The following is a 13,196-nucleotide window of genomic DNA, read 5'->3' on the forward strand; positions in this document are numbered from 1 at the left end:
CTCGTCCTCTGCAGCCGTGGACAGCGAGGGCCCTGCTTGTTCTCTGCTCTGCTGCCCTGGTAGCTTCCACACACCTGTGCCAGTCTTGAGTATCAAGATTGTGGATATACCGTAGAGGAATCTCTATGTTTACGTTAATACTGACTTGGCATCTTTAGGGAGGACAATTTTGTTTGTTGTTTGTCTTTTGCTTTGTTTTTGTTGTGGGTTTTAGAGACAGGGTTTCTCTGTGTAGCCCTGGCTGTCCTGGAACTCTCTGTAGACCAGGCTAGCCTCCAACTCGGAGATCTGCCTGCCTCTGCCTCCCAAGTGATGAAATTAAAGGCATGTGCCACCATCGCCTGGCACATTTTAAATTTCTAATAAAGTGTTTCATGTAGTTTTCAGAACGGTTGATACTAACTGCATATGTGTACATACATATGTGTGATGTGGGTAGATGCGTATGTGTATGTATACCTGCTAAGGCCTGAAGTTGATGCTGGTGGTCTTCTAGATTGCTGTCCACTCTATTTATCAAGGCAGGGTCTCTCATGGAACTTCAGGCTCTCCAATTCCAGCTAGTCTGGGTACCAAACTCTGGTCCTCATACTTTTCGGCCAAGCACTTTATCCACTGAGCCGTCCCTACTGCCCACAAAGCATCTTTTTTATGGTAATGACTGGCTTTGGCTTCTGGAGATGATCTCTCCCCATTGCCCTAAGTTTAGAAAGCCTTGGTCCCGAATGTTCTCTTCATCCAGCCTGCTCTTCCTGTATTGGTCACTGAAGACCTGATGACTTGGTGTTAGGATGTTTGTTTAGTTTATGTTCTCCCAATGTCCCCTCTTTTAATTAAAAGGAGTATTGTTATCAGGAATTGACTACCACTCTAAGTTTTAAAAATAACAGTAAAATATAAAATGAAGGTTTCTTTACAGCGAATTCTAGTTCTTCAACTTGCAGATATGGGGAGGTGGTTGTTTTGGGGGGGTATTTTTCTTTGTTTTTGGGGATTTTTCTTTGTTTTTTTTGTTGTTGTTTTAATCTGGGGAATGACGCCTCTCTCCTGTGTACTAGAGAAGCCAGATAGCGAGGTTCTGGGCATCTGGATCATCCTTCCATTTGTCCAGTCTTTAACACTAGTACAAACCTTTTGTTTTTCCCTCTTCCTTCTTGGTTTTTGTTTTTATATTTTAGACAGTGTCTCACTGTGTAGCCTTGAGACCAGATTGGCCTCAAACTGAGAGATCTGCCTGCCTCTGCCTCCCGAGTGCTAGGATTAAATGTCTGTGCTGCCCCAGCTGGAGAGAAAGCAGACAAATCCTGTTTCTACTGAAGGAACTTACATCTGGTGCTTACTCTGTACTGGTGCATCCTGTATCTACTGGGTTCTGAGCTCTCTGGGCTAAGTGCTGTCCTCATGACAGGGCCCCGTGCTGGGAAGAGACCCCTCTGACTGTCTGAATCACAGCTGCTGTGTACTGTGGTCTTTCCCCGTGGAAGGGTGATAAGGAAGAGATACTGCAGTTTCCTATACTTAGTCAGCCTAGGTATTCTCAAGTGTAAAGTGTGAGAACTGTCTTTTTTTTTAATTAAAAAATATATACACGTATACATACACAGCCTGCATGTATGTGTGTGTGTGTGGTACCCTGGAGGTCAGAAAAGGGCATTAGATCCTCTGGAACTGAAGTGATAAGTTGTGAGCCACGATGTGGGTGCTGGGGAACTGAACCCGGGTCCTCTGTAAGAGCAACAAGTGCTCTTAACTGGTGAGCCATCTCTCCAGCTCCAACTTGTTTAAAAACAAAAAACAACCCTAGTAGGGCGAGAGTAGAAGCATTTTAAGGCTCTCCCCATCACTGGGATCACCTAAGCAAGGGTACCATTGATGCAGCTTCCACTGCCTTCCCCTACATCTGTCCTGTGTGCCAGCATTCATAGACTACACCACCTGCCTGTCCCGGTTTTAACTTTAGACGTCATTTTCCCTTTTTCTGCTTCATAGTTAGCATCTTAAATGGTTGCCTGACGTTTTGTCCTCTTTGGTTTTGATGTTTACTTGTTGTATCGTTTTTCTGAGTTCCTAATGTCCCCAAACTGTCAGGTGTGTGGCCTCTCCTCCCTCTGCATTTCACCTTGGTACGAGCCTCCGGCTGGGACCTCAGGAGCACTGCCTGCCTCAGCTGACTCTCGTGGGGGTTTTAAGATTTTTGCAAACATGTGTGTGCTTTATTGAGGTAGTAGGGCTGCATTTGAGCTCAGACCCTGTACTTGCTGTGACTTCAGTCAGCTGTCCTCGTTCAGGACCTGTGGCATGAGGACAGATGTTAGAGAGAAGTGTGTGCAGCAGCCGCATGGCCAAGCAGCTCTAGGCTTAGGTGGGAGGTCGTGGAGGCCACCAGCGGAAGAAAGCACAGGGAGATTCAAGTTTCTCCTCCTGTTTTCCAGATCAACGTTCGGGTGACCACCATGGATGCCGAGCTGGAGTTTGCCATCCAGCCAAACACCACCGGGAAACAGCTTTTTGATCAGGTCAGTCTCTGATATCGGGACAGGGAACTGACCACTCATGAGAAGTGGGTGAGGGGCCAACCCTTCGGTCTTCTAAGCAGATGGCGTGTTTTGTCACTTCAGGTAACAGATGAAAGGGGCCTTTGAGAAAGTAGAGCACTGTTAAGATCTCATCCGCCGTGACACACCCGTGACGTCGGGTCTTTCTGTTAAGTAGCTGTTAGCTGATAACACTCAGTAGATATTGGGGTTTATCATAGCGACACTGCTACAAACACAGTTTTGTTAAATGGTTCAGCCCTTCCCAAACTGGACTAGGAAACGATACCTAGCGTTGTTTAGCAGCTGCGAGTCACGTGTCAGCAAGCTCTTCGCAGCTCTGTTAGGTTCGAAGACCCCGTGGTCTTCATCGTAATGCTCATTCTTTTCACTGTTACAAATCCGTGAATTGTGAGCACAGTGACCTTGTTCAGATAAAAGACGATGTGGGTTCCCCCTTTTTAAAAGGGATTTCCAGAACCTTTTAAAAAAATGAACAACAACAACAAAAGCAGAACCCCATTCTTACCTTGAGGACCATACAGGTGGTCAGCAGCCCAGATGTGGCATCCAAGCCAGAGCTGGCCACCTCTTCTGCAGTTCAGACAGAGGCAGCTTTGCTAACGTGAGCACCGTGACAGGGCTGTGGTGGAGACCATCCAACACCTGGAATGGTTCTCAGGGTGTCTGTCCTGTGGTCCCCCTCAGTTCTGTGAGGAAACAGAATGGCCTACATCTGTTTCTTAAGAAAACACTTCAGGTAGCTGGCCCCAACGGGCAGTTTCACCGCAGAACACTTGGTTTTGGAAAGCAGCTTTTCCAGAATGTTCTATATTACTCTCACATAGAATGGGGAGAAAGGGTACCTCTTGTTCCCATCTCTTGGTAGGTCCTGGGAAACCCTCCTTACCTCTTTGTTCTCTGCCCAATTTCGTAGACTAAATGGGCCCAGACAATGGTGAGGGATGCACCAAAGATACCAGCTCACCCTTGGCATTCAGGCCCTCAGCGCAGTCTGCACAGGCTTTGCCTGGAGGTAGCAGGGCAAGTGCGTTCATGTTCCTGCGCCTCCTGAAGCTTGAGGTGGATGGGAGAGATAAATGAGAGCGAACTCTCAAGAGCAGGCAGGGGTCTGGGTCACAAGGCCAGAGGTGAGCCACACAACACAAGAGCTTGCTGTCCCAAGTGGCCCCACTGCCCTCTGCATTCAAGGTCCAGACCTGAAAATGAGCACTGGTGCTGGGAAGGCCTGGGAAGGGAATTCATTCTCGGGCCAGGCTTTTCCGAAAAGTGAGCACAGGGTAGTGGCAGGTGGCTCTACCTGCGGCAGAACCCTGGGTGCCAGGGCGTGCCCAGACCTGTTCCGCAGGGCTGGCGGCCAGTCACCATTGTTTGGAAGGTGTTCTCTTCTAGTGAGATTTAAGATACTTTCTGCTCTGGGGTGAGGCTAGATTAAGGATGAAATCTAAAGGTCACCCCTGAAAGTTTCCCAGAGGAAGCTGGGCACAGCTACTAAGTGCCATGTGGACCTTGGCCTGGTCAGTTCTGGCTCTCGAGCATTGCTCTTCCTTGCTGGCAAATGGGTGGTGGGGCCACCAGCGACATTGCTTCCACAGCATAGCGGGAAACTATAGTACAAGGGGAAAATGAGACTACAGTCACAGATCCGAGGAACGAGGCTTGTCCCAGAACCAGACCCTCCAGCCTGATGGAGCCAAGGGACAGAGACCATGGGCATGCTGGCACTCTTGTGACAGCACCCCGAGACATCACCCCACCATCCTGCCACTACAGCAGCCTCTCCCCTCGCAGTCCAGCCTGCAGCCTGTCACTGGACTAGCTGGGGCTCCATGTAGAGCAAGAGCTGGCATTGGGTGTGCTGTGGGGACAGGAGGCATGGGACACAGCACTTCAGCTGCTGCTTGGTTGACTGATTCAGGCACCCCTGTCCTTGTGTCTTAAAAGTCTGTCATCCAAACCCGTCCCAAGGCAGAGGTGAGGGTCAGCCCCCGAGCTACTGAGACCCTTCTTTGGGGTGAAGCTGAGAGGTGAATCACAGGACCGTGAAGGCAGTGGAAATAACGACTTTGTGGGAGTGCGGGATTCCCCTATGGGAGGACCATGGTTTCAGATTGTACCGAGGGAAGGTGTTTAACCTGCCCTTGGGGGAAGCCCATCCTTTAAAATAAAACCGCAGAAGCTTATTCATTGAGAACAGGAAGGAGGGAGTGTCAAGTCAGGGCAACTGAGAGTGGTGGCCTTGGCTACACAGGATGCTTGCAGACTGGCTCAGCCATCCACACAAATGCAGGAGAGGACTCTGAGTGGTGGCCTTGGCAGTCAGTGGAAGCCTAGAGCCCTGGAGAGGGAGGTCAGATGGACAGGAAGTTCTCACTAGCTGCACAGGACCAGGCTGAGGTTGCAGTTGGGCGGATGAACTGCAAAGGGTGGATTAGAGCCAACACCCGCTTGCTACGTATGTAGGGCTTTGTTGTGCAGCCTGCATCACCTCGGATGATAAGGCGCTGGTTTGTGCAGAGTAGGAAGTTGGCAGGGGTGGGTGGAGAGTCCTCTGCACTCAGCACAAGGGCATGGGCTTCACGAAGTCCTGGGGGCAGAGTGTGTGGAGCAAGCCAAATTTCCCTCACACCATCCCTGATAGAGTCTTGGGGTGGTGTATCCCCACTGTTGTGTGGGGTGCACGAGCAGGGCGGCCCATGACAGTTCATAAGCAGAAATTCTGGAGGTAGTAAGCATTTGCCCCTCTACAGATGAGGGTGGCAGGTGGCCAGGGTTCCTCGTTGCCCTGTGTGTATGATTTCTCTTTTTAGGGAAGATGAGACATTTCACAATGTAACCTGTGATGGTCCCTAACTCACACCCTTCTTGCCATGCACCCCTGAAAGCTGGGATCTGGTGTGTACCATCAACACATGGCTTCCTATGTGGTTTCTGGTGTGTTCAGTCAGTCTAGTCTAGCGTGTCGTTTATACCTCCCAGGAACTCCTAGGACAGATTTAATGTTTCCTGTCATGGCGTTTAAAACTGCAACATCTAAGGTTTAGGACTTAGTTCTCTTATGTGTGTGGGTGTGAGTATGTGTATCTGTGTGGGGGGTGTGTGTGATTATTTCCATGGACCGCGTGTGGTGCTGGTGATTTCCAGCCATCCCCCTGCCTGAGCATCCTGATGCAGGGCAGTATGCCTAGACATTCCCGAAAGTGGGCTCTCGGTTCTGTGTGCTCATCCCAGCCAGCCCGAGCCTGCAGTCAAGGGTAAAGCTTACAGATAACCTTGAATCCGGTCAGATTCAGGCTAAAATATGTCACTTATGCTTTGACATGACATCTGGGCCAGAGGTTGTGCTTGAGACTGCCTGTTTGTCGTACCAGTCAGAGTCACAGTCTCTGGGGACTGGTGAACACATGGCGGGGGCACCCACTGGCTGGCGTTGCCTGTGTGAGGGTGTTTCTCATGGTGGGCCTCTCGTTCTCCCACAGGTGGTAAAGACGATTGGCCTCCGTGAAGTATGGTACTTTGGTCTCCAGTATGTGGACAATAAAGGATTTCCTACCTGGTTGAAACTTGATAAAAAGGTAAGTCAGAGTTCACCATCTGCAGGCCATTAGTTAACTGGGCATCAAAAGCAGAATGCCTCCACCGTGTCTGCTGTGGGAGCTCCTTCCCTCTGTCTGGCATAGACCCAGCATATGTCTTTGTCTTTGTGTTCCTTGTTATTTGTGTAAAGACTTTTATAGACAGAGGGGCTGCAAGCTTCCAGGAAGGTAGAATCAGATCTTGGCACTCCTCCCCTTGAGTCCCCTGTTGGGGCAGGTAATAGCTAACTGCCTTGTTTTCCCCCACCTCCACCCCCCATGAAATTAATCTAGAAATCGTGAGTCACCTACCATATTGTCAGAACCTGCTGTTCTGTTTGAGTCTGCAGTAAATTATCTTCTAGCTCCGAAAATTTGGCAACGTCACTCATAATAATGAAAGCTAAGTGTGTTTTCTTCAGACCCTTGCAGGCTGTGCTGTTTTTCCTCCACCTCATTTTCCATGTCACTGCAAGGAGGGCGAGAGGGGTCAGTTCATGGTCCAGGCACAGGCTGGCTTGGGGCAGGTCCCAGCGTGAGGACATGGGGTCATTCCTAAATGAGCTCTTTGGAACCGATAGCACTGTCCCAAGAAATGGCAGAGGGACGAGCGGTCCTGCAGCCTAGTAGCTGGATTTCCAGCAGAGTCAAGATGCTTTAGGCTGACATCACAAGCTACAGTGATGGATTTGGGGCTAGGGAATGTGCTGAATTGGTAGAATGCTTGCCTAGCATGCATGAAGCCCTGTATAAACCAGGCATGGTTGGTCATGCCTGGAATCCCAGGTCTCAGGAGGCAGAGGCAGGAGTATCAAACTCAGGACCATTCTCCATAATGCAGCAAGTCCGAAGCAGGCCCGGGACACTCTCAGATGATAAGAACAATACTTAGATAATAGTGTTTGGATCCCTGGTGTTCAGGAATGGGCTGGAGTTGGTACTGAGAACTGCCTTCTGTCCTATAGGTGTCTGCACAAGAGGTTCGGAAGGAGAACCCCGTCCAGTTCAAATTCCGGGCCAAGTTCTACCCTGAGGATGTGGCAGAGGAGCTCATCCAGGACATCACACAGAAGCTGTTCTTCCTGCAAGTCAAGGAGGGGATCCTCAGCGACGAGATCTACTGCCCCCCGGAGACAGCTGTGCTCCTGGGCTCATACGCCGTGCAGGCCAAGTTTGGAGATTATAACAAGGAGATGCACAAGTCTGGGTACCTTAGCTCCGAGCGACTGATCCCCCAGAGGTGAGCCTCTGCCGGCCTGGGAGGAGGAAGCACTGTCAAGTCACTTAGGCTGGGAGGCTGGGACTTTAATAAGTGCTCCTTTAGGACTGTTCTGAGCCAGTCCGCTCCTCTGATGATAACTGAGACACTGCAGGGTCACCGTGTCCCTTCCTCTTGTATCTGATGGCCAGGCCCCTTTCTGACCTTCCTACTTAGCTCTGCCTGGTCTACAGTAACCTGGCCTTTGGCAAGTCTGTGACCCCTTTTGGAAGAAAAGTCATTTAAAATACTGTAAAAAAGCTTACAGTGGGATTGGGTTCTTTGACAGGCTAAATCTTCAGGCTTATGTTCCAGAAAGAAAACCAGAAAGTAGAAACAAAAACCCCACATGATTGTCTCATTCACAAGAACAGTAGAGGTGAATGCACCTAGGAAGGGAGGGGCCTCTTGGCTCACATGCCACTCACATGCCACAGCCCTCGAGGTGACAGCCCGCCCTGCATCTCTCCTTTTGAAACCTAGAGTCATGGACCAGCACAAGCTCACCAGGGACCAGTGGGAGGACCGGATCCAGGTGTGGCACGCAGAACACCGAGGGATGCTCAAGTGAGTGTTGCCATTTTCCGCTTACCTTCTCATGGGACTCCAGGTAGCACCTCCAGAGAGGTCAGCGTTTGGTCTTCGTGCTTGGTGACATACAGCACAGACAAGTGGGGTTCCCTTGGAGGGGGGAGAAAAATTTTAGAGTTTTGTTTTTTTAAACAAGGCCTGGTGTTCTTGTCTGGGGTAAGAAGCAACTCAGTTTAAGCCTCAGATGCTAGCTCCAGCCATCCCTTCAGAGAAAATCCTGTAGTGAGGTCATTGCCTTCAACACTACACAGAATGTAAACATGGCCCCAGGTGAGATCGGCCATAGAGCCTGAGGGACAGAGGCCTGGAGGCTTCAGGGTGCTCAGGTGAAGATCCCAGTCCCTGCTGCTGGCCTCAGCCCTCGCTGCTTTCTTGCAATGTGGGACTCGGAAACTACGTGCTGCATAGTCCTTGAGTGGCCAAGAGCTTTTGGAGTCCTTTGTTGGGATCTCTGGTCATTCTGTGAATGCAAGAAACAGGGTTATCCTAGCAAGAGAATAAAAAAAAAAAAAAAAAAAATCTGGCTGGGCAGTGGTGGCGCACGAGACCAGCCTGGTCTACAAGAGCTAGTTCCAGGACAGGCTCCAAAACCACAGAGAAACCCTGTCTCGAAAAAAACCAAAAAAAAAAAAAAATCTGTCTCCTTAGAAACTAGAGCAAATCAGTTAGCTCTCCTTGAATGTGTAGAGCAGATAAGTTACAGGGCTCAGGATCGCACAGACCCCTGTCAGGGAGCTGCTTGCAGGCCTAGCCCATCCCTACTGCCTAGCTGCCTCTGGTTGCTCCAGGCCTTGCCTCCCTGTAAGCCATGCCCCCCCTTTCCTTTGCTGCCTTTATTCCCAGCATCTGCAGAGGCTCGTGTGTTTGTTGTGATTTATTGCTAACCACAGAACCTATGTTTTCTTTCCCATTAGGGACAGTGCCATGCTAGAATACCTGAAGATTGCTCAGGACCTGGAAATGTACGGGATCAACTATTTCGAGATCAAAAATAAAAAAGGAACAGATCTTTGGCTTGGCGTTGATGCCCTTGGACTTAATATTTATGAGAAAGATGACAAGTGAGTTGAAATTGATCATTGGTTTTAACTGTGGGGTAGCAGGCCTACAAAGCCAAGGAAATGCCAGGTGTGTGTGTGCACATATGGTCGTGTGCATGTGCACGTGTGTGTGTGTGTGTGTGTGTGGTGCGTGTCAAACAGTGCAGTAGCTTGGTGACCAGAAGTCAGTTGTACCTCCAGTCTGTTCTGCAGCATGTGGAGTCTGTGGCGAGGGAAGGCCCAGAGTGCACCAACCTTAGGACCCTGAACCCTGTGAAGCAGAGAGGGTGTAGCTAGCTTTTAGAGGACTTTCCCCCTCTGCAGCTATTCCTAGGCTGTTGCCTAGCCAGGGTGGACTCCTGGCTCAAGGTTTGTGCTAATCCAACCAGGAATGTTGGTAATGCCAGCAGACACTCCAGGAGTCTGTAAGCAGCAGCAGCCTGCATGTAGGAACAATTAGCTAAATCCCCTGAGCCCACAGAAGGTGTCTAATTGCTTCACAGCCATCTCGTGCAAGGTCTGCTAGCAGACTCATAGGAAGAGAGCCGCCTGGCGCCAGGAGTCTCTTGTCTGCCGCAGGTGTTCGCCTGCCCGAGTTGCCTTTTTCCCACCAGGCGAAATCAGCCGGCTTTAGCAAGGGTTGCCTGAGTGCAGAAGCTGGGCAACAGGAGTGTGCCATGGTCTTGATGTCAGCCTGGAGCCCTGAGGTGCAGACAAGCCCTGAGAAGTGTGTCAGGATGTGTCGGCCCCCCTTTGTCTCACCCTGCTGCCATGTCTCTGCGCAGTTATCTAAGAGAGTGGCCCTGCTGGTAATAAATGATATGTACATAAAGCATCCAGCTAGTGGCCAGGCATGGTGGCACACACCTTTAATCCAGCATTCAGGAGGCAGAGGCAGACAGAGCTCTGTGTAGCAGGGGCTACACAGTGAGACCCTATCTAAAATATAAAATAACCCATTCAGAACATCCCAGGAACCCTAGACGCGGACTGTGGAGTGTTTCGTGCTTGCTTCTGAACAATTGTGCTTTGTGCGGTGTTGGTAGAGAAGCAAGGGCAGTCTGAGCCACAGGCGACAGGTGCTCTCGGCCCACAGACCCCCCTCCGCTCCAGGACTAGAGGCTGGGGACTCTGAGGCACCACCATGCCGAAAAGCTGGGCCTGGGGTCAGAAAGTGAGCACCCAGCCCTGGCTGTGGGAAGCTGCCTCTGCCTTTTAGCTCCATTTGTGAATGGCCAGGTTTTGTAACAAGTCCTGGCAAGGGCTGTCCAAACAGGTTTTTCCAGCTGTAAGAAACAGCCATGGGCAGGAACTTGCTGATGTCAGCTTGTAACCAGCCTAGCCCACAGAAATGTTGCCTTTTTTTCCCCCAAGTAAATTTTGAACTGTGCCCTACAGGGGTTCCCACCCACCCCCAGGCTCCTTCCCATTCAGCAGCCAATGCAATTCCCCTGGTGGCAGCACTGTGACTTCTAAAGGAAGCACAGCCTCTCTACAGAGGAAAAGCATTGAGGTCGAGACCAAATCGGTTAACAGCCAGGTTTTCTCCTGTTTGCAGTAGCTACAGGAGATTGTTCCTGCCTCCAAGGGACCAGAGCTCTAAGGCCCTGAGTATTGAATTGCATCCTTCACCAATAGAACTAGTGGTAGGGATTGGGTATTCTTGATACATTGTTAATAGGGCAATTTGATACACAAATAAACAGATATATCTTTATCATAGTCTTTTTGAAATTAAATGGGCTCTGGCCTGGAAATGCCTCCCAGAGACCCCCTTCTCATGGTGTACGGCTTAGAACAGTGGGAGCATAGGTAGCGAAAGCCTGTGTGTGTCCCCCTTCTTTAATCCTTGGCTCGGAAGGAGGGGTGATGGGCTCAGAAGTCCAGCTGAGCCGCACTGTAATTGCTCCTGGCATCCCCCTACCAAAGCTCTCCTGACACGGAAATCAGTGAAAACTAGGGACACTGAGGAGTCTCCCCCCTTGGCGTCAGCATGTCAAGCCGCCTCACTCTACCATGAAGCGGTGGCGTAGGCAGCAGTCCTGACTCTGAAAGACTGGGTCCTGGGGGAGCTTGTGGACTGGTGGGGACATCAGCCCATCCGTCCGTGTGGTCACTGAGTGCCGCTCTCGGCTGGCAGCACCCTAGCCTGGAGCTGGTGTGTCTCACCATGAATTACGGCATCCGTACTTGTCCCAAGAAATGAAAACCAAGATCACGTACTATGTTTTGTTACCGCAGTAGGTTTTGATAGAAGATTTACGAATAGTAAAATGTAGACTTGTGTTTATTTGCCGACTTTTGACAAATGTGCCTGAAAAATCCCAAATCATATCAAGACGTAGAATATTTATCATCTCAGCTGGGCCCTTGTGGCACACGCCTTTAATCCCAGCACTCAAGAGGCCGAGGCAGGTGGATATCTGCATTTGAGGCCAGCCTGGTCTACAGAGTGAGTTCCAGGACAGCATGAGCTACAGAGAGAACCCTGTCTCAAGAAACCACCCCCCCCCAAATATCTCCATTGCTGCTGATTTTGGATTTAAAAAGTTTTAAATATCCTTAGAAAATTATTCCCAACTTAAGTTTAAAACAGTACAAAGAATTCCCCTATACCTTTTACCCATCTCCCCGCAAGGGTGACCACCAGGACTGGTGCTCACGCGGACGGTGGCGCTCTGTGGGTCTCATTTCCACGTGTTGTCCCAGCAGCCGGTTTCTGCTTCTGACACCCAGCCAGCATCAGCTCCGTGCTTCCTTGTCTCCTGGCTCCTCAGCACTGCTGGCCTGGACTTTCCACTGACTTTCTAAAGCCTTCAGCTTCGCAGGGCCAGGGTTTGCTCACATCAGATTGGAGTTTTGCCCTTTGGGCGAGAATCCCATAGAAGGGCCTGAGGCCTCCCACAAAGAGCAGCAGGTGGTGTCCATGGGTCCAGCCCTCAGTGAGAGCCTCCACTGTCATGTCTGTCCTTCTCATTGGAGTTGCCAGTATAGATTCTGTGAGACTGAGCTTACTGACACGGACTCTATGACATTCTGCTATTGATTCTGTTTTCTGTGGGCGAAACCTTCATGAGATTATTTCTGTGTTATGGCAGTCTGGGGGAGGGGCAGGCAATCTCACACAGATACACAGAGGTCGAAGGAGCCAGTTTCTTTCTTCCATTTACTCGGCTCTGTATTAAAATGAAGTGTGGGTACTTGTCAGTGGTAATGTTGTTCACTTTATTACTCAGGCTGTTTCAGATTCGGCCTGTAGGGGACCTTGGCATTGGGACCTGCATCCTTTCCAAGTGTCCACATTGTGCTGAGGGTGTCCTTACCCTCTCAAGATGCCTCCGTCCAGTCCTGTGTGTGCCCAGCATCCAGCCATCTGCAGATACCTCTGTGTTTTTGGTAGAGGCTCCCACGCTGCCATCATCAGCCGCCTCCAGTTCCAGCTTACAAGTCACCCAGGCTACCCTAGAACTCACTACTCTCCTGCCCCTCAGCTTTCCCGGTGCTGGGACTATTGGCATGCACCACCTGTTCTCTCCCACCCCTTTCTAAGTGACACATACGGGCAGTCACAGGATAAATCCGTGGCAGATAAATCTCCTTGGTGAGCCATGCCCATGTCCTACGTGTGATCTGTTTGGACAGGGAGAGGCAAAGAGGGTGCTTGTAGGCTTTCGTTTTCCAACTGGTTAAGAATTAAAGGGTGTTCTTTAACTTAGAAGTGAGTCACAGCTACCATGTTTAACGTTGTGCTTTGACACAGCAATTAGGCTTATGAGTGGCTACGGGATTGTCGTTCATGTGAGCTTTCAAAGTCTCCAAGGCCATGTTGGGCCCAGCCTTTGGAAAACAGGTGCCTGTTGAGCTTGGAGGCCTGGCTTTTCTGGGTCAGAGACTAGAGAGACCTGTACAGACAGGAGCTGTGGGCCAGAGCCCGGCCTCCTTGGGCTTTAAGGAGCTGAAACATTGATCCGGCCATGTGGCTAATGGGTTGAGTAGCTGTCTCCTGGTTCTTAGTGCTTCTGTGACCAGCTTTGTCTTCAGAGTCTGGAGCAAGTGCTCCAGAAGTAGCTGCTTGTCGTTGCCATGTTTTAGCTTTTCTCTGTGTGTATGTGGGGCGGGGGGACACAGGCGGAGGATGCTGGGGATACAGGCGGAGGATGCTGGGGACACACACAGG

The 13,196-nt window shown here is 50.4% G+C and overlaps 1 protein-coding gene across 1 annotated transcript in view; it reads left to right on the forward strand.

The window, feature by feature from the left end:
- The window catches only part of Ezr (ezrin), a 42,891-nt gene that overhangs the window by 18,764 nt on the left and 10,931 nt on the right, over window positions 1-13,196 (forward strand). The window contains exons 2-6 of the mRNA XM_005363392.3: window positions 2,433-2,516; window positions 6,035-6,130; window positions 7,096-7,370; window positions 7,872-7,955; window positions 8,894-9,040. Of these exons, the coding sequence (XP_005363449.2) occupies window positions 2,433-2,516; window positions 6,035-6,130; window positions 7,096-7,370; window positions 7,872-7,955; window positions 8,894-9,040 (686 nt within the window). The remainder of the gene's footprint in view (window positions 1-2,432; window positions 2,517-6,034; window positions 6,131-7,095; window positions 7,371-7,871; window positions 7,956-8,893; window positions 9,041-13,196) is intronic.

The sequence above is a fragment of the Microtus ochrogaster genome, linkage group LG9, assembly GCF_000317375.1.
Source record: "Microtus ochrogaster isolate Prairie Vole_2 linkage group LG9, MicOch1.0, whole genome shotgun sequence".
NCBI lineage: Eukaryota > Metazoa > Chordata > Mammalia > Rodentia > Cricetidae > Microtus > Microtus ochrogaster.